The 22297-nt window shown below is 35.9% G+C and overlaps 1 protein-coding gene across 2 annotated transcripts in view; it reads right to left on the bottom strand.

Annotated features, from left to right (window-relative positions):
- Positions 1–22297, bottom strand: part of DGKB (diacylglycerol kinase beta) — an 895737-nt gene that overhangs the window by 606101 nt on the left and 267339 nt on the right. For both annotated transcript variants that reach the window (XM_075587224.1, XM_075587223.1), the window contains 3 exons: positions 16152–16268; positions 4040–4113; positions 2623–2697 (listed from right to left, as the gene is read on the bottom strand). In XM_075587224.1, coding sequence (XP_075443339.1) covers positions 2623–2697; positions 4040–4113; positions 16152–16268 — 266 coding nt within the window. The remainder of the gene's footprint in view (positions 1–2622; positions 2698–4039; positions 4114–16151; positions 16269–22297) is intronic.

Below are 22297 nucleotides of genomic sequence, written 5' to 3'. Positions count from 1 at the left end.
ATTCCTCAGAAGCATCTATTGTGTGTAAACTAAATTATATCCTCGTACACAGAGCATTTATTTATTAAAAAAACAAATGTACCAAAAACATTCCTGTAACTCATCTGATATGTTTATTAAAACTGCGTTCAAGATATAGCATATTCCATCTTTATTAAATATATGCGGTTACAGTATATTTACTCTTTAAATCTTCTATTTGTGCAATTACAGTTATTAATATGGTTAGCAAATTTAATTATAATGTAATTTATTATATGAATTAACAACTAGATGGCTATAATATTGCAAGGAATGCTATTGTGTTTTACTTGGTTGATCAATTGTAGAAATTACTGTACTGCACATAAATATACAGTAGTTAATATTTTATCTATAAAAATTTAAATACATTTTTGTAATTTTCTGCCTTTTTAACAGTGATATAGTTAGTTAGATTGTTGGCTTTTTGTTACTGCCATTTTTAAGGGTTGTTTAACAAAATCTGCAAAATTGTCCCTTCTTATTTTCAATAAAGAAAAATAAAGTCAAGTTTCACGGACAATCACAGGCCTAGGTTATGTAACATAACATAGCTGATATACAGTACTATCTTTTCTTTTCAACTATAATATGGGAAGCTCTATGATAAATGTAAGTGCCTGGACAGTAAATTAAGAACTTTTACAAAATAGCCATAAGCATTCACATTAAAACGAGTAAGACTATCAATCTTAAAGGGGCATTTCCTCTTGCTCATTTTTTTATATATATATCCTGGGAAGCAGGATCTTTGCTGATCATTCACTGGAGAAGGGATTGATTGGCAACTGAGAAAATTGCATTGCCATGAAGGCAAAGAACGGCTCACCTATACATATATATATATATATAGGTGAGCCGTTCTTTGCCTTCATGGCAATGCAATTTTCTCAGTTGCAATCAATCCCTTCTCCAGTGAATGATCAGCAAAGATGCTGCTTCCCAGGGCACTCAATATGGCTGCCTATTTCAAAAGAGAAAGTAGTGTCGCTTCCTAAATAGTTGCTACAGCAACCCAAGGGAGCTTACTACATTACAAATCATTTTACAAAAGGCATAAATAGTAAAAGAAAAAACAGTGCCGTCAGTATTATCTAGTTATTATTATTATTATTATTATTATTGTTACACAACTGATTTATTTACAAAGGAAACATTGTAATTTTAATGAAATGCTGCTTTAATAAGCATGGTACATAGAATACAATGAACAGTTCATAAATAACATAGTTGGTACATCTTTTTATTATATATTTTTTTTCAGTTTATACTGTAACTAAAGGTATTCTGTACTTGTAGTCACTTGTTACACAGCTGTTGAATTTGCTTTGCTTTATACAGGAGCTAATACTTTTGTCAGTTAGTAACATGGCTAACACAAAAGGAAGGTCATTTATTGAAGGAAACATCATAACAGCATAATTATAGAACAGCCATGGTACTATGAAAATAACATTTCCTGACCAAATTGAGTTTTATTTACTGTTCCCTTTCATCTTTTATGTTTACTACATTAAATATTATGGTATGTGTTTTAAAAGATGTGTGTGGCATTGCTATGAAACAGGGCAAGTTATAAAGGAGACAACATACAGTATATGTGACCAACTAATATAATAACTTAATTTCATATAGCACTTTTTTCCCCAATGGACCCAAACCACTTCACAAATACAATATAGTGTGCGGGGTGCATATGTATGTATATAGGGATGTATATAGAATTTTACACACACAGTCCCTGCCCCGTAAAGCTTACAATCTATGTTTTGATGTTCGAGACCTATGGAAATAAAGTGACGTGCCTACGGTCACAAAGAACTGACACTGGAATTTGAACCAAGCTCACTTGTTCTCAGAGTCAGCACTTTTACCCACTGAGCCACTCCAACTATGCTATATTTTAAATATTTTATAGTGCAAGCCAATCAACTGAAAAATATAGTACAGAATGATGTTAAGTGAATGTCAAGGATTGGCATGCTTGTGATCATTTTTACATTCACTGAACTTGCCTTTTAAGGCTACTGTCTAGGGCTGATCATGACTGGGGCTCTGTGTGAACTGCTCCACAATCAAAATGGAGGGAAAACACTTTTTTCCTTTTTCTCACTTCAGTGTTAGGTTGGGGCCAGAGTAAGAGGTTAGAACTACAATAGTCATCTGGTGGTCTAGGTGTGAGAATGTCAGTGTCAGTCTGGCACCATGGACATACCGATACCTAGAGGGTTAAATTATTAATTTTGCTTAAACACTTTTAATAACACACTTTTGAATAAAACATTTCAGGACTGTGGTTAGTAGGGGTTTTAGCTACAGACGATCCTGTTTACTAAAGATCTTCATAGCATCTCTCAATCAGTAGTAGACTCATGTGTGCTCCATGGGATAATATGGATTTTCTCAGCAATTATAAAAATTACATATGATATACTTATTGTCTCTATAAACAAAATGACTTCCTTATTAAAAAAAAAATATCTTGCAAATATGAATACAGAACAATTGTAACATCTCCTGTTTATCAGAAAAAATTGATCAGCTATTATAATAAAAAGAATAATGTACATACAAATGTATCATCTCCACAAGAGATCTTACCCTGGCATTGGTCCAATCCCAGCAAGACTATAAACCTGTCTTGGATTTAAAAGGTACTGAAATTTTCTATGTATCCTGCAGATAAAAAATAATGAAACAAGACTTACTACTAGTTGATTGGATGACAAAACAAACTTATTGGCTTTTCCCAACACAATAAAAATGTAATTCACACTTCATATGTATTTGTTAATCTCCGCTAATATAGAATATTTTCTTCATAAATAATTCATTAATGTGATAGAAATTGTGAAAGTGAAAAACGCTTTTCATAATCATATAATAAAATAAAACTCAACACTCCATGTTAATCACTTTTTCTGTTCATATTTAAAATAATGTGTTGTAAAATTAGGTATATTGATAATAATTGTGGAAAAGCAACTGCATTTTCTAAGCATTAAATCAGAAACAAATATTCATTTAAAACTATACCAAAGGGGACATTTTTCAGTACTGTAAATGCAAAACATTAAATTTGAATAAGTTGCTGCAGTAAATCCAGTTGCATTGAACTTCCTCAACAATAAACACTCCTGGAAACTTTATTTCTCCCAGTAATATATTATACCAGATCTGTGTCTATTATGTTTTACAAATAGAAATGTATTCATAAGACTAGTTCAGTAGCGTTGAAGAAGTTACTAGGCTCTTGAACCTGCAATTGAGGGTGGAAAGGTTCTCTCACTTACTATAAAGTATATCTTGATTATAGAATGACATTATGACCCTTTAGAGGGAGTCGGGAGAATATCCCTGTAACTATCACACATATTTCCTCAGTGTTTTTACTGTAGTTTATGAAGAGATAACCACACATATACTGTAATAGATTTTAAAGATATAACTCATAATTACAAGATTCTTATGGTGAAGAATCAAGAGGTTATGGTGTTTCTACTAATATATGGCTAATGTGCATTTGAACTTAAAGAGGGAATTATTTTTATATGCAACTAGTAAATAGACAGCTGCATACCAGTTCTTAAACATTCTATGTCAAGTTATTTTACAGTGAAGAAGATTAGTTAAAAATATTTGATTTCTTCAGTCCTGCCATCTTAACTGATACCATGTTGAGATGTAAGGTCAATTTCAAGCCTTCATTTTCTTAATAGAAATGCAGGACTCTTGTAAAGCTTACATAGTTAGAAGAAAGGACTGGATTAAAATCACACAATGATGTGGGATAAAGTTGGCGATACTGCTCTTGCTGTTGGTGACATCTAATAAAAATAAATTGGGGCCTATTTAAGCGATAATACACAAAATATGATTAAAATGCCTGACACTAAACACTTTACTGTATGTCATATTCAAGTATGCACATACATGTTACAAAAATTACACATAATGAAGTACACAAGTATATATTAGTAAAGGGATCAGTCAATGAGTTTGCTATTCAAGCACATACCTTTCCCCTTGTTTTCCCCCACTCTTCGGATTTACAAATATTAAAAGTGGATGAGTTCCCGAAATTGGTGTAATCTGAAAAGAAACAGAAAATTGAAAAGCGTAATGCAGCAGTTATATACAATACCATTTGGTAGACTCAAATTGTTCTTTGCAGTAAAGACTAGAGATATCTGAACCTGTTCTGCACGCTTTGCAAAAGTTCCCAGACATTTCTAAAGCAAATTGAGAAAAGGGAAAAAGGCTATTTGTTTTTTGAAGATTTAAAATTGCTCACTTTGTTTGTCTTCAATATGAATATTTTTCTTGAAATGTGTCAATATTTGCCATCATTTCTTGAAAAATGTTTGCAAATGCTGGAATCCTTGTGCTTTGTAAATAATTTCTTGTCTAGTAGTTTTTGGTGGTTTCATGTCTTTATGACTTATTTGTAGTGATGGGAGAAATTGTTTTGTGGATTTGGATCCTCCTCAAATTGGACAGTTCCTTCGGTCCACATATTTCCACGGATTAGTCTCAAAAAGGCCAATCTGCCATTTATGGTAGTTTTTTTATTTTTCAAAGACAAAGAACAATCTGAAACCAACATAATGACTGAAATGGTGTCAGACCCAACATGACTAGAACACTCTCATTCTCCCCCTCTCTATCTCCCCCTTTCTCCCTTCCCCTTCCTCTCTCCCCTCCCCGTCCCCCAGCCCCTCCCCGCCATAGATTGCTTTCAATGGCGGATTTGAGTGAATCTGCACAGCTTTTTTCAGTACCCAATCTGTGGAATTTCAGGAAACAGATCTGGACTTGTTCACCCATCTCTAACTATTTGTGAGCACCAAATGTCCTGAATGAATTTGCCAACTTTGCAAACTTGTGTTAATATTTTCTGCATCTCTTGTCAGGACATCATAACACACAGATACATTTCAATAAAAATCCCATAACCAACGGAATATTCAAGGCTTGTCTTCAACCAACCTGTGGTCATGATGACTACTATGATAAGCCTTACACAGCTGACTCTGCAGAGTATGATGCAATTGTGTAAAGAGCAACAGGCAGTCATGTAAAAGCAAAAACTATGTGTTCAAAAGTGCTAAAAATAAAATCTGTCAATATTTCTCTATATAAACAATTCTAATTGAGCTACTTTCATAATCTAAATCTGAAATAATGGCCTAAAATTACTAATGGACACAAAAAGAGACTTTTATATTTCCAGAAAAATAAGTATGTATAGGGTAGTTAGGGCAAGTACATACCAAATAAGCAAAGCTTCTGCAGCATTTGTGCAGGACCAGAATTTTTAAAGGATTTGAATCCATGTTTTGTATGCCATGCCATAACACATCCTACAGCCCAACCACTTAAATATGGACCTTTAATCATATTGTCATTTTTGGCTTTTCACAACATATGTGGAAATAACTAATTTACAGCAAATAAATATTAGGACCTGCACAGAAACCACACATGAGTATAAACTACTGTTTTCTAAATGTTTTTCTGTAGTTCAATAACAATCACTCGCTATGTGTTTTACATGTTGTTTATCATATTCAAAGATTTTTTTCTGTGTTGTCTTACTGTACTTCATTAACTAATTGTAAGATTTTTTATCTGTGTAGTTTAAAGAAAATCCTTTCATCTGTTTAATTTTATCAAATATCTAATTATTGGGATTTTTCTCTCACAACTCCCCCAGCGTGTGCTGTTTTATCCATGGTTTTTAATCAAGCTCAAACTAATGTAGCCATGGCTGGCCCAGCTAATTTTCTGCCTTACCAGTCATGTAAGTTCTAGTAAGATCCAGACAGTGACAGGCTATCCTGTGGGGTTTCCCCTCCACCTGCAGCCTATGTGAGTGGCAGAAGTGGAAGTGACATGGGAGTCTGCATGTGTCCAATAATAAGGATGCAGATCCTGTGCCCTCCCCCTTTGCACCAAGGTGTCCTAAATTATAGAGATGAACCTAGCCCTCACAGGGTGGGGTTCAGGCAGTTTCCTCTTCCTCTTTGAGGGATGTGGATGTAAGCCAAGTCTCCTCCCGGCTGGGAGGAAGACATGTGCTTAGTCCCTCATGGGATGGGTACAATCACTACTCTAGTGAGGACTCATCATTACCAGCAGGCATGTACCAACCAGGAGCCTGGAAGCTATCCTGACAACTGATTGCAATCGCTGTAATAACATCATGCAGGGTCTGCAGAATACAGACCATCCCTTTTTTATACATCTGGCTGAGTCGCAATCTATTGGCCAGGTGTATGGGGATAAAAGACTGTCATGGTGGGGATTGCCTTCATATCTATTGCAGCCCATTATGGCTGGAGGCGCTTGCACCAAGAAAGAACATCCAGGATCACCATGAGTCTGCTCTGTTTCCCCAGTATATTGCGGAACACTCAGCGTCTCCTGAGCTAAACAGGTACCCAGCACCATACAGGACTGTAGTCAGGGTAAATTTCCCGGGGGGGGGAGGGGGGAGGGAGGGGAAGAAGTGCTACACTAACATAAAGCATTCAATGCACAGTAATTTATTTTATTTGGTGATGTTTACTTTTCATTACACTAATACACAAAATATACGTATGAGCATCTGAAATGTGTGAGCTCCATTTTTTAAGATCGTAGAAAGATGAGTAATGAAAACCATCAAAACACCTCACGACAAACAACAATACATAAAACAAAGACCCTTCTCCAAAAAATGCAAATCTTTCTTTCTTCTTTGTCTTGCTGAATGTGTAGGACTATATACTGCCTATACAAATGCGTGCTGTACTGTATTTATAATGGGAAGAGCAACCAAGGGAAAGATTTGCACACATAAAACAGGGCTTATAAAAAATGTTTATTTATTATAGAATAACATGAAACCAGTCACTTCTCCTAGGATTTGAGCTTCCCTCCTGTCGGAAGAAACAGAGGAAGAGGGAAAAGGGTGCTGCCGTGGTGTCATAAACAGGTATTCCAGTGGTTACTATCAATTTGGGGGAGGGGAGTGCGATGTCCTCAGATTACCTCTTTCTTTCTCTTTCTGCCTCGTAGTCATATATATAGGGCCTTTACAGGATTCTACATTGAGCCTTATAGCAGCAATATACATATGACTAGACACAATAAGTTGTTTGCAAGGTATACTCTTACGTTGGTTGTCCTTTGAGCTGCTGCTGCTACTACTACTGCCATGGTAGTGTCTCCTCTTCTCCTTGTTTGTTCACATAATCAATATCACCAGCAAAAGGCAAAAGCTTCCCTCATTACCACTTTTCCCATACCTGCAATGGCTGTACGAATCCTTCCTATAAATCATTAACCACACCCTAACATTGTTCTACATGTGCAGCAGCAGTAGCTACCATGAAGCCGCTAAATCTGTGTTACCGCAAGACCTGTAACATACTTCTGCTCACACTGATGAGGCAGCAAAAACATGCATCTCCTCAGCTAATACCTCCATAAGAGTTGTGCCCTAGAAATAACTGGTCCAAACGTTAAATTGGAAGACTTTTCATCCCAAAAATATGATGACACTTTAGCGCATATTTACTAAGTGTTATATGCCATAAAACACCTTCCAGTGTGGAAGCCATCTTACGACTTACATGTTAAAATAACAATCACAATTATTTAATTGAACAAGTAGAGTACATTTCAAGAACAAATAAAAGACTATGAAAGCATTTTGGATGAAACAAATGTGGGACCACATTTTTTCCCATATAACTACACATTTGATTTTTAAGTAATTTTTATGCGTAAAATGGAAAAAATCCTGTTTTGCATTTAAACTAAACTTTCACATGTGTACTTTGTACCTGTTTTTCACATTTCTGGAATAACAAGTGCTTCCTAATATCATCATTGTCATAAATGTAACTAATAATAAATACAATAATATTTTTTCTCTGCTTAAAAATATTTTGAAACCAATTACAAATGATTTATATTATTTTTCAAGTTAATTGCAGTTTAGTAAATGAATATGAAAGTATTGATGTCTTCAAGTTTTTCACATTTTAATCAATTTTAGTTATTTATTTCAATTTCAATAAACTTTACGCTTTCTATATGAGCTAAGTATAAACTAAGCTGAATATGACAAGGATAAAGTGCTTATCTACTTGTAGCTGACGTCCCTATGGACTCAGGTTAATTAATGAGACTCATCCTAAGGTTATACATGATCTATTACTTCCTCTAATTAGAAATAATAATCAAGATCATTATTCTGGTTAGCTAGAATGAAATAAGATTAATGTGATTAAGTATGATTAATAGTAACAGAAAAAAGCAATTCAGATTATCGTAGACTAAGATATTTAAAACATCACTGTTTTACATATATAAAATGAAACCTCGCAAAATATTTTCCCACTTTAAAGAAACTGATTAATTTATTTATTTATGGAAATTATTTTGTGGTAAAATTGAATCAATTCCACTCAAGCTCATAAGTAAGGCAATTCCCTATTTTATATGCCCCTGAATCCCATAGTCCATCTCATTTTCCTTTCTCACTACGGTACATCAAAAGTATACAAATTATGATGATTATTAATATTATTACTATTGTGAAAGTTTGATAAACAGAAGCTGTGGGCTCTCTCACTATGGATTCGAGAGGTTCCTTGATTTATCATCTGTCTAAGGATCTCTCAGTCAGCACTAGGAATGTGGAAAATATTCCCAAATTCACAAACAAGGAAATGTAAAAAAAAAATTGTTGCAAATTTTTTTTAATGAAGTTTATTTGAAAATATTTATTTGTATGTAGTCAGTACAAATAAGTTTACACTGTATTTCATACCAAAATTTAAGTTAACTTATATGTTTTACTGCATCTACCATTAAATTGATATTATATAGTGATGGGTGCAAATGTAAAAATCAAGCATATATGAACATTTATTTTCTCTGACATTTTTCTCCAATTGTATATTCCCAAAACTTACATTGTGTCAATTTTCTTTTTATGTTTTACATTTTGTTGAACTATTTGATGAATGTCTCAGGATCAATAATATAAAACTATGGAACTTATTCTGAGAAGTTGATAGATAGAGAGAGAGAAAAGAGGTAAGAGGGAAAAAAAGGGGCAAAAGAGAGTCTGCTCTCTTTGACAGAGATGGTTAGCAGGGGATTATTTATAATAATTATTAAGTCTACTGGGACAATATTGGTAAAAAGAACAGAACGTGAATCATTAAAGAAAATGAATCCCACAGAAATCAGATAAATCTGGTGCAGTTTTTAGTATTAGTTTTGAAGCCAATAGATCTTGATATACAATACAGTATTGGGTTCTATTTACAAAATAATCTGGCTGCAATAGAAACTACAGTAGCACCAGAATTAACGAAGGAAAAATACCATTACTTTTCCTTAATTTCATAAATCAAGTCCTTGTTCTATTTTTGCTCTAATTTTACAGCCTTGATACTTTGATACATTGATCCCATTGAGTCAATCAGGATTTATGTATCAGTCTCCTGAATGCATATTTGTAGTAAAACAGAGAAAAACAAACAAAAAGGTATATAGAAGATAAAGTTCTCATAGCAAGAAATGCCCTTTTGTTTTGCGTGTCTTGGTGTCAATGTATTCAGGTGCTCCTTGTGCATCATCTTGTGATTTAAGTAGTCAATGAGAGTAGTTATGGAGGGGTTACTTAATGCACAGATTATAATAAGTACAGTATCAAATTCTTTGTCTGTGAATCAAAATTGCCAGCCAAATTTTGTTTAACTGAATACACACCTTTATAGTATTTAATACCCCATTGATTATCTATTATCTTCACAATTATAGGAAGTATAATGTTCTAGTGTTTACTGTAGTTTGAACAGTTTACTCAGAAATGCAAATGTTTTAGAGTTGTAAAAGTACTGTCACATGTATCCTAAGTTTTAACGAGTTTCAGTTCGATGAAATAGTTATTTGATAATTAGCATGAGCTTCAGGGTGCAAACATCTGTGAAAAATTGAAATTATGAGTTGTGGATTTTCCTAGAACTGTGTTTTCATGCTTTGACCTGAAGTTTATGAATGGTGGATGATTCGCATTTAACGATGCAACTTACTCACTTAAATATCACAAATGGACATTGTACTAATCAGAACATCCCTCTATGTGCTCTTCTTGTTCCTGTATCACTAGGAACATCTACGGAAGCTGATAGCATGCCCTTTTTTAAATGGATTCGTTTTTTTTGCAATGTTAATCTATCATTTAAAGAATTATAGATTTTTACCCATGTACTATATTGTTTTTGTTTTACTTGTAATACGTATGGCAATTAATCCTTAGGGTTCCCTTATGACGTACCCCAACACGAGAGCTGTCATGCCAGGGGCCCTTATAATGTACAGGGTGCATCATAGCATTGAGGCTTGTTTTATAGGGGTAGATCATGTTTACTGCTCCACCAGAGCAATGAACGGGATCTGAACAGAAGTGGAGCCCCCTCCACATCTATTCACATCATTGGGGGCTCACCCCAGATATCACAAATGAGTCATGTGGGGGGGGGGGTGCCATAAAAATTGTGGAAATCCAACACCAAATGGGTTAATTATATATTTCAAATTTGGTCCTGAAAGTCTATTTATTATATGCCTACAGTATATAGTCCATATAGTTTATTGATCAGTTCCCAATATTTCCTTTACATTTCCATTACGTATTTATTTGATCACTGTTATTTTATTTGAAATGGCTTAGACTTTGACACTTAAAATCAAAAATCTGGTTGGTGTTCCAGGTTAAAAATATATTGCCATGGTCAACATAGATTTGATTAGCTTACACTGAACCATTCGGTTAGCACCAGAAATATCAGGTTATTATCCTATTATAAAAATGTTAAAGAACAGAAGTGGCATTAATTGCAATAAATCACTGTACGCAGTGTAGTTAGCAAGTCATTGCCAAATAATGACCATAGAAACATTGCCAAGCTATTACATTTTATCACCTAATAATAAGAGCCTTAAAACTGCAGACAGAGCAATGAGGTTTATAATAATGCCTATATTATTTTATATAATATCCAATATGTTAAAATTCAGCTTTTTTTGTATTCACTTACATATGTTTCATCAGTGCTTAAAGCTGCAGATCAAGCAATATCCTACAGTGTACTATGAGAGAATACTTGTAGCATTTTCTTTTTTTAAACAATTCTGAATTACATTTTTAATGTATTATACTGTAACAAGCCTTTTTTGTTTCTATAGAAACCATTTACAAAGTGACATCCCCTTCCTCTTCTGAAACAGGCTCTGGCACGCCCCTTTTGAGCCGTGCCCTCTCTCTAGCAGTGCAGAGCTCAATTGTATCCAGTGACTGCCCAGTCACATGATCTTCCCCACAGAACTTTGTCATATTAATATGCAAATGCATTTAACTGACTGCAGAATACTCCTCTGCAGCTATTTAGTGAACCCCCTACTCCTTTCAGTGACTCCAATCATTGTCTCGCATTTAACATTTTTTTGGTTGTATTTCCCTCTTTGTTTGTACCTTTTCTCTCCATATCTCTCTATCTCAATATTACCATCTTATCACTTTTAATACCTCCCCAATTTGGGGCATTTTAAGTTTTTTCCTTTTTTAGTGATTCATTTTTTCATCTCTACTCTTTCTGGACTCTATTAAATATACTTGCTTCCGCCCTCTCTTATTCCTTTGAATAGAGTTCCTCAAATCTTGCTGTGCATGAAAAGAGCACCTCACAACATATAAAATAGTGGTTTCTCTCCCTTTCTCTCTCCCTTTATTAGACAGATCAATAGACAGACAAAGAGACATTAGTACAATAAACCAATATTGTTACTCCTCCAAACACAGCCTAACCAACTCCTTATGTGAACACTGAATGTAACATACGTAATCACCGAACTACACGATTATATAGAGCAGGGCTGCTCATCTCCAGTCCTCAAGCCCCCCAACACATCAGGTTTTCAAGATATCCCTGTTTCAGCACAGATTGTGCAATCAGTCCCTGCTTCAGCACAATTGGCTCAATTAGTCACTGCTGTAGCACAGGTGACTCAATACGAGGCTATGGGAAATTCTATAACATGGTAAAATTGCTTGAAAATGTATTTTTAACAAGCGTTAGCACTCTTCTTATTACAAGTTGTGCGGTAGCTGAAAAAATGCCCAAACTTGCATGTTTTGCCAGCAACTGCTATTCACAAAGCTTTGAGATGCAAATCATGGGTTAAACACTCGCATGGTTTTTCTCGCTACCTAAAGGGTGGCAAAATCGGAATCGCGAATGGTATCAGATGGAGCTTCTTTTAATTTTACCGCATAGGATTGAATCCGAGGGTCTCCGGTGCGGACCCACATTTATTTCAAACCTAGGTAATAAAAAAAATTACAGCCCAGCTTCATTACCATAGTGGCTAACCGCTCAGGTAATTAAGGGGTTAAATAGCAGGAACTGCTTTGTTGGTGGTCGGGGGGATGGGTGAAGCTTGCAGTTGCCCCAGGGTGGGTGTTTAGGTCTCCCGGGAGGGTTGCAGTAGGAGTTAACTCCTTCATTACATTAGCACCTCATATGCAAGCAACTGAGAATCATGGACTTCTTCACAAGATGCTGACGCTGCTGATGCGTCGTGAGGCAAGAGTTGGTGCTGCTGTTGGATGAGGAAGATGAATCATCTCAGCAAAGGTAAGAAACACATCGATTGCATTTTATATTTTGTGTTTTTTTTTTTTAGGATGCCCATTGACTGTCAATGTGTTTATCTATGCACATCTGTGGTATAGATAACCACAGTGACAATCAATGCATTTTTTGGCAGATGTTTTTTTTTTTTTTTTTAAATTTAATTGTAATGTATTTTATTTTGTTGATTTTTTTAGGTTGCCCATTCATTGCCATTGTGGTAATCCATGACCATATTGTGGTCCTGGTTTCCCACAGTGACAATCAATGGGTTTATTTGGCTACTGTGTCATGTATGGTACTGTAATGTCAATGTGATTTTATTGCGCATTTATTTTATTTTGAAAACAAATGGGCAAACGTGCTATTAGCCATATTTTGCTAGTAGTGCTTTTGCTCATTTGTATGTGTTGTGATGGGGGTAGGGAGGTGGGGGATGAAGGTAGTTGCACCAGGAAGGGTGGATAGGCCTTCTGGGTGGGTGTGACAGATCGGGGGACTCACGCTTCCCAGCGTGTCCCCGTCACCTCTGTTTCCACTGCCTCTAGCCCTCCCTCTTCCCTGCGTACTCACTCTTCCCCTTCCTTTCCTCACGGCCGTTCCTCTGCGGCGCGATTGGCATACCCTGACACGCGTTCAGGTCACGTGCGCGTTCTCCAAAATGTGCGCACGCATTCACAATCACTTGCTCCCCTCTACGGCACCCGCGGCCCCCGGCATGTCTCTGTCCCCCCAGCCTCCACATTACCTTGCTCCTCCGCTTCTCCATTCCTCTCTCCCTCATTGTTGAGCGCCCCTGCGGTGCTGCGTCCCTCACGCTCTATGACACGCGCGGTGCACCCGCATAGTACCCTTACAGAGGGCGCGCGCACATGCTCCAGTTATCTGCCATCACTAAACTCTAGCTCCGCCCCCCGTGGCTTACAAACCATATCTCTTAATTATTCCCCTGTCCCTCCCCTGCTCTCTCTGACCTATCCCTGCAAACTCTCACTCAACCTTCTGCTCCTCCTCTCTCCCTTATTGGTTCTCCTTCCTTTATAAACCCACTCTGTCCTCTTACTCATTGCTCTGCACAGCTTTCCTGTAGCTCCTGTGTGTACAGTGTCTATGCCTAGCTCCCTTGTTTGTTTCAGCACTGGTTCCTGTCCCTGCCCCTGTTTGGATTTCCCTGGCTTGAACTTGTGTACTGCTTTGCATTTGGCTACTCTGCTTCCTCCAACCCTTGAACACTGGCTTACGGACATCACTACGCTGCTCTCTCCTATCCTTGAACTCTGGCACACGGACATTAGTCTCCGATCTCTGGCACCCCGGACTCTGCAAGTATACGTTAAACCTTTCTTAACAGGCCCGGCAATGCATTACCACACTCCAGGCACGCCCTCACTGCTGTGGGTGCGTGTCATACCCTTACCCACCTCAGTAATGGGGACTGGCCAGGTCTGTGGGCATACAGGCGTTACAGTGGGTAGCAGGGGGGGTGGCTTAACCCCTTAATTACTATAGTGGTAAGTGGTACAACCGCTAAGGTGATTAAGGGGTTAGTGGCCAGTAGTTCGTTTTTTTTTTTTAATTTTAATGTTGCTGACCATGGAGGACAAGGAGGATGAAAATGAGGATTGATTTCATCCTGGCAGGGGTAAGTACACCGTTTATTTACTTTATGCTGGCTAATATTTTATTTTTAACGGGCGGAAAATGCGCTATTATCCAGATATGGATAATAGGTATTTTGGACATTACAGTGTGTGTTGGGGAGGGGGAGGTGCAAGGGGTTGTTGGGTGGCCATTGCTTATTGCTTGGCAATGTGACTATCTGTGACCCGTTAATAAATGACCACAGTGAGAATAAATGGAGGAAATGGCTATTGTTTTATAGTAATGTATTTGTTATAATAATATATTTTATTGTATTGCACAATAATGATTATTTGAATGGGCAAATTCACTATTAACCATCTTTTTCTAATAGCACTTTTGCCCATTCCTGTGTGGTGTTGGTGGTAGAGAGGGTGGGTAATGGGGGTAGTTTCCCAGGGGTTGGTGTTTAGGCCTTGCGGGAGTTGTTAACTCCTTCATTACCTTAGCCATAGTAACCGTTAAGGTAATGAAAGGGGTGAATCCTACCGCAACCCTCCTGGGAGACCTAAACACCCACCCTGGGGCAACTACAAGCTTCACCCACCCGCTTTAACAACAACAACTGGGTAAAGCTTTTTATCCCTTTCAATAATTTAGCGGTTAACCACTAAGGTAATGAAAGTGTGTTCTAATTTTAATAACATAGTATTGAAGAAGGGCTTCTCCAGAGCTGAACCACATTAATTTCATGTCCGGAGACCCCCAGCTTCCTGAGGTTGCCTGGTATGGGGTGGCCAGTATCTCCTGCAAGTGTACATCTTCTGCGTCATATGACCTGGTGATTTAAATGCACAGGAGATACCGGCACCCCATAACTGGGCCTGTAACTCAGGAAGCACGGGGTCCCCGATGCTGAAATTAATGCAGTTCAGCTGTGGAGACACTCTGTTCAATACTATGTTATTACAATTAAAACTGCTAGATCACCTGTAGGAGCTGTGCAAGAGAGGCAGCTTCTCTCTGTGCAGCTCTTCCAGACTGCTGGAGTGAAATGGAAGGTTAAGTTAATTTCCCTCGTTAAGCAAACACAAACTCATGCGTTTAGCAGTTCATTTACCAAACGCTAAAAAATTAGCAATTTTTCTTATTGAATACCGTTTTTTCACAAATTTCATAGCTTTCGCTAGGAACATGCAAACACGTTTGGTAATATCGAAGTTTAATTAATAGGCCACTTAGTCTTTGACTGAGACTCTGGTTGAGCCACCTGTGCTGAAGTTGGGATATCCTGAAAATCTGGCCTATTGCAGGGGTTTGAGGAAGGGAGTTGGGCACTCCTGATAAAGAGTACCACTTTCATTACCAAATAGGCAATGAAGTATTAATAACACAATAATCACATCTACAAAAACAGGAACAAAGATACGTGACATGATTCTTTAAGCAATTTTACGCGGGCAAGGCTCCTTTCACCTAATAAAAGGACAATTTGGTATATAACTGGTATGAAACTGGTTCCAAAAATATAATGGATATACATTTAGTAAATGGATAAGAACTCATTTGGGTGAACGAAAATACTGTATTTCAATACAAGAACATCAATTTGTATTGGCCAGGAATATGTATTTATTGACAATTTGAAATTCTCTTTTAATCCAATAATTAACTAGCCTAGAAAAGAACTTCCCCGGATTAAAAGTAATACATTGTCTCACATTTGCTGAACACGTAAGCTGAAAAGGGTGCAGTTGTTTCAGAACAATATTTTGTTGCACTGCGAGATCAACCTCACACTCTTTTTAAGCAAAACATAATAGGCAATTTATGAAAATGGTTGTTCCAAACCTGAAGACCTTGTCCGTCTATAGTTACAGAGTTTGCTCTTTGCATTTTTATCCTTTCTCCTGATTTGTTCACTTGCTCAGAACAATTCTTCTCCCTTTTTACAGTTGACTGCCTTTCCTTCAAAAAAATATAAGATGAAGAAATTTAACATCAAATATGTGCTTTAAGTAAAAGATATAATTCAATACAATTGTACAGTATTTAGTGATGAGTCCCTGCCACATACATTGTAGTCACTGCTAACACAAACGTTTCTGCTTTTAAAAAACAAACAATTCAATGTATTTACAGATATTGCATTGAAAGAAGACTTATCGAATAGTGATATAAATTAGCTAAACAGTCAGTGATGTAATATGGGATAGTAGTACTGTTGTTTGAATTGTATCTCAATTCCCCCCCATCATTTGCCCCAGAATTTCTCATTTTTTACCTTGATACATAGGGGTGTATCAAGTCAAAGGTTCTAATCCTAGTGTTAAAACTGTACCAGATGTACCAGAGAAAACAAATCCAGTTGAAAGCTGTACAATGTATTTTCTTTTGCCCTAGAGTTTGAACTCGTTTGCATTTATACTGTAAATGGGACTATTTATCAGCATCTAAGCTGCAAAAGTGGGACAGAACTGATATGGAAAGCAAATCGACATTTACTAAAGGAATGTCCTTGCTCCAGTTTTGCTTTGGTTTTGTAGCTTGGAAACTATGATGAATAAACCCCATAGAGATTGAGTGGACTTACATAAAGCACACATTATAATGAGATGTATCAAATTCTAGCACCCCTGCCTTTTATTTATTTGTTTTTCTGTTGGTGTCAAAACATTTGCCAGGCCTTAGGTGGAATAAACCTTTATGAATAGTGAGCTGCTTCAAATATAAGAAACATGAGTAACACATATCGCACATAATGCAGACAAGAGTGGAAAATAAATATAAAATACATTCTTGCACATTAACATAGACGTGTAGCTTTGACACATACTGTAGATCATTTCATAAAGGTTTGTATTTTTTTTTTATTCCATCAATTTTACTTCAAGATCACTATAACATTTCATTTACAGTAATAGTTCCTTCAATGTTTTTACTTTATTTGTCTTTGTTTACTAACGGTAGTCAAGTCTCCAGATGCATAAGTGACCCAATCATAAACACATGATCCCTTGATTCTTGAGGAATAAATACTTACTGTAAATGTTTATTTCTTTTCTTTTTTACTGGCGTTTACAAGTTCCTTGGTAGAAAGTCAATTATCATTACGAAAATGGTTTGACTCAATAGTGAAACACATTGATATTAAAAGAAACAGACATATTGCAAGAACTTCAGCATTAACAACTGATGAATGCTTTAACAAATACATATACTGTATATGAACAATGTAACTATCTGATATTTATATTTATCATTACTATATTATATATATATATATATATATATATATATATATATATATATATATATATATATATACTTTATTTAACCCCTTCAGGGCTTTTACACTTTTTTCAGCAGTCCATGGGACAACTATTACATATATATAGTATAGGTACCTGCATTAAACGGGTTGCCTCGATGTGGCATGCAGGCTTACAAATGCTTTTTTATATATATATATATATATATATATATATATATATATATATATATATATATATGAAGCAACTGTAAATATTCTTGTTATACTATTAAGGTTATGGTGGGTAAAAAAAGTGACTAAAACCCTCCACAGTAAAGCATAAAGCAACTGTAAATATTCCTGTATATTCATTTGCATGTCTTAGACAGGTCTGCAACCCTGTCTTTTACCATTATCACCCAGCAAACAGCACTTCCACTGCAGCAAGGGATTCTGGGAAATGACATGCAAATGAGCACACAGTGCCACTTTTTATCTCATGCTCACATTACATGAGCAACCCTTAGTCAATGCATGCTGCTTTAAACACAGCTTTTAAGCAAGGACTTGGGAGATGCAAAGTCAGTTAACCCACTCACAGACATATTTCAACCTTGATGGGTATCATCAGTGTGAGGTTGGCTTGCTGACATTTGCTCAAATGAGATAAGAGTAGGTAATCACCACGACTATTAAGGTTATGGTGCAGACCTGTCTAAGACATGCAAATGAATATACAGGAATATTTACAGTTGCTTTATGCTTTACTGTGGAGGGTTTTAGTCACTTTTTTTACCCACCATAACCTTAATAGTCGTGGTGATTACCTACTCTTATCTCATTTGAGCAAATGTCAGCAAGCCAACCTCACACTGATGATACCCATCAAGGTTGAAACATGTCTGTGAGTGGGTTAACTGACTTTGCATCTCCCAAGTCCTTGCTTAAAAGCTGTGTTTAAAGCAGCATGCATTGACTAAGGGTTGCTCATGTAATGTGAGCATGAGATAAAAAGTGGCACTGTGTGCTCATTTGCATGTCATTTCCCAGAATCCCTTGCTGCAGTGGAAGTGCTGTTTGCTGGGTGATAATGGTTAAAGACAGGGTTGCAGACCTGTCTAAGACATGCAAATGAATATACAGGAATATTTACAATTGCTTTATGCTTTACTGTGGAGGGTTTTAGTCACTTTTTACCCACCATAACCTTAATAGTCGTGGTATATATATATATATATATATATATATATATATATAATACATATATATATATATATATATATATATATATATATATATATATATATATATATATATATATATATATTACATATATATATATATATATATATATATATATATATATATATATATATATATATATATTTATATATATATATATATATATATATTTATATATATATATATATATATATATATATATATATATACATATACATATACATATACATATACATATACATATACATATACATATACATATACATATACATATATACACAGTTAGGTCCGGAAATAATTGGACACTGACACAATATTCATAATTTTGGCTCTGTACGCCACCACAATGGATTTGAAATGAAACAAAGGAGATGCAATAGAAGTGCAGACTTTTAGCTTTAATTCAAGGGGATGAACAAACATATCGTATGAAACGTTTAGGAATTGCAACCATTTTCATACACAGTCCCCTTATTTCAGGAGCTCAAATGTAATTGGACAAATTAAGACAATCATACATACATTTTTCATTTTTAATACTCTGTCGAGAATTCTTTGCAGGCAATGACTGCTTGAAGTCTGGAACGCATGGACATCACCAAACATTGAGTTTCCTCCTTGTGATGCTTTACCAGACCTTTACTGCAGCTGTCTTCAGTTGTTGTTTGTTCATAGGTCTTTCTGCCTTAAGTTTTGTCTTCAGCACATGAAATGCATGCTCGATCGGGTTGAGATCAGGTGATTGACTCGGCCATTGCAGAATATTCCACTTCTTTGCCTTTAAAAACTCCTGGATTGCTTTCGCAGTATGTTTTGGGTCATTGTCCATCTGTAAAGTGAAGCGCCGTCCAATCAACTTCGCTGAATTTGGCTGAATCTGAGCAGACAATATATCCCTATACACTTCAGAATTCATCCGGCTGCTTCTGTCTTCTGTCACATCATCAATAAACACTAGTGACCCAGTGCCATTGGAAGCATGCATGCCCATGCCATCACACTGCCTCCACTGTGTTTTACAGATGATGTGGTAAGCTTCGGATCATGAGCCGTTCCAAGCCTTCTCCATACTTTTTTCTTCCCATCATTCTGGTACAGGTTGATCTTAGTTTCATCTGTCCAAAGAATGCTGTTCAAAACTGGGCTGGCTTTTTTAGATATTTTTTGGCAAAGTCTTAACTGGCCTTTCTATTCTTGAGGTTTATGAATGGTTTGCACCTTGTGGTGAACCCTCTGTATTTGCTCTCTTGAAGTCTTCTCTTTATGGTAAACTTGGATAATGATAAGCCTATCTCCTGGAGAGTGTTCTTCACTAGGCTGAATGTTGTAAAGGGGGTTTTCTTTACCATGGAAAGGATTCTACAATCATCCACCACTGTTGTCTTCCGTGGACGTCCAGGCCTTTTTGTGTTGCAGAGCTCACCAGTGCATTCTTTTTTTCTCAGAATGTACCAAACTGTTGATTTGGCCACTCCTAAAGTTCCTGCTATCTCTGATGGATTTTCTTTTTTTTTGCAGCCTAAGGATGCCCTGTTTCACTTGCATTGAGAGCTCCTTTGACCGCAAGTTGTGGGTTCACATCAACAGCTTCCAAATGCGAATGCCACACCGGGAATCAACTGCAGACCTTTAACCTGCTTAATTGATGCTGAAATAACGAAGGAATAGCCCACACCTGTCCATGAAACAGCTTTTGAATCAATTGTCCAATTACTCTTGGTCCCTTGAAAAAGAAGGGGCTACATATTAAAGAGATGTAATTCCAAAACCCTTCCTCCAATTTGGATGTGAATACCCTCAAATTAAAGCTGATAAACTGCACTTTAAGCCCATATTCATTATTTAACTGTAACTTGAATTTATTTTGGTACACAGCCGAAATAACAAAACTTGTATCAGTGTCCAATTATTTCCGAACCTAACTGTATGTGTTATATAATAATGGGATATGTTGTGATATTCAGCACCAATGTTGTCACTTAATCTATGGAAACTCTGGACCACTTCTGTCCTGGTGGATTTGTTTGATGGTAATTAAACCAGTTTAACTCATTTACAGTCACCCATTCAGGCCTGTAAAACATATTTGTGGTGATTTCTTGCTTCTTCTGAAACAAATAAATATCACAAACTATATTCCAGCTAATATTAACTGTAAATTAAAGTAAGTCTAAAGTTTATATTAAAAAGTAGGCACATTTTAATATTATAACTAATTCATTTTCACTTGAAGACAAAGTATCACCAATTAAGTTTTTAATAGTATGCTAGCAGCAAAAGGTTAAATATTTAACAAAGATCATAGTGACAGGCAAAGATTTGTTTGTCAAAATAAAGTGAACAACACAAATTCCACTGAATTCTTTTGTTGGAACATGTTCCAGTCATCAAAAATGGATCGAAAAACATTTTGGATAGATACTGTACATGTTAAATTTATATGAGACTATATTCACATTGTGTAAGTCTGCCATGCTTTATACTGCAATATATATTGCAGGTGTCTGTATAAATAGGACAAAATAACTCATACAACCATATTAAGTATTATTATTAGTATTATTATTATTATTATTATTATTATTATTATTATTATTATTATTGTAGTGGACAAGTTAAAAAGAAATAAAAGTTATTTTATGTCTGCTTTATAAATAGAACAAATAGGAGAAAACGAAACACTTCTTGACATGTGTGAGTGATATCATATTAATTACAGCCATCTCTCATCCTATTCATTTTCTATTTTGTCCTTCTAACAGAGAAATAGAAATAAAATATTAATAAGACAGCTACTTTTTAAAATGATAAAATATATACTATACTATATATTTAGGTGCAGGATCTATAAGCAGATTTTTGCCACCCTACAATTATTTATTTCATGGACCTCTTGACAGTAATACTGCAGCTTTTAACCTGGTTAAAGCTTAGCACACTTCTCTTGCACTATGATTCAATTGCAATAAAGATTTTTAAATTGACTGACAGTCAACCTCATCATGAACTTTTATTATGTGCATGTAATTGTTAATTGTGTCCAATGAACAATAGCTGCCCTGAGTTATAGACTCTTTCTCTCACCATATAATTAGGATATAATTACCCACAGGATATCAGGATGATGTAAAACCTTTCCACTAAACGTGCCCTCATTATGAAACTAGACTAAATGTACATTTATTCAATCAGTATGAATTAATTAAAATGTTACTGGAATAAAAGAGATAGCGATAAACTGTAGCTGACATCTATTAGGAACATCAGTAGAGAAATTGCACTCGCATGGACTTCTTCAGCAAATGGTTTATTAGATGATCTTGTAATAAACAACTTGCTAAAGAAGATGATGTGAGTGCCATTCCTCTGCTATTGTTTCTGTAAAGTCTCCTGCGGCTCACCGTGTACTCGTTGTAAATTCACCACAATTTTGGTGAATGCCCTTATTTAAGCATTTTTTGCCGACATCTATTAGGAAATGTTATAACTGCATCTATGACCT

The sequence above is a fragment of the Ascaphus truei genome, chromosome 2 (assembly GCF_040206685.1).
Source record: "Ascaphus truei isolate aAscTru1 chromosome 2, aAscTru1.hap1, whole genome shotgun sequence".
Classification (NCBI taxonomy): Eukaryota; Metazoa; Chordata; class Amphibia; order Anura; family Ascaphidae; genus Ascaphus; species Ascaphus truei.
This window is presented reverse-complemented; position numbering and strand designations above follow the sequence as displayed.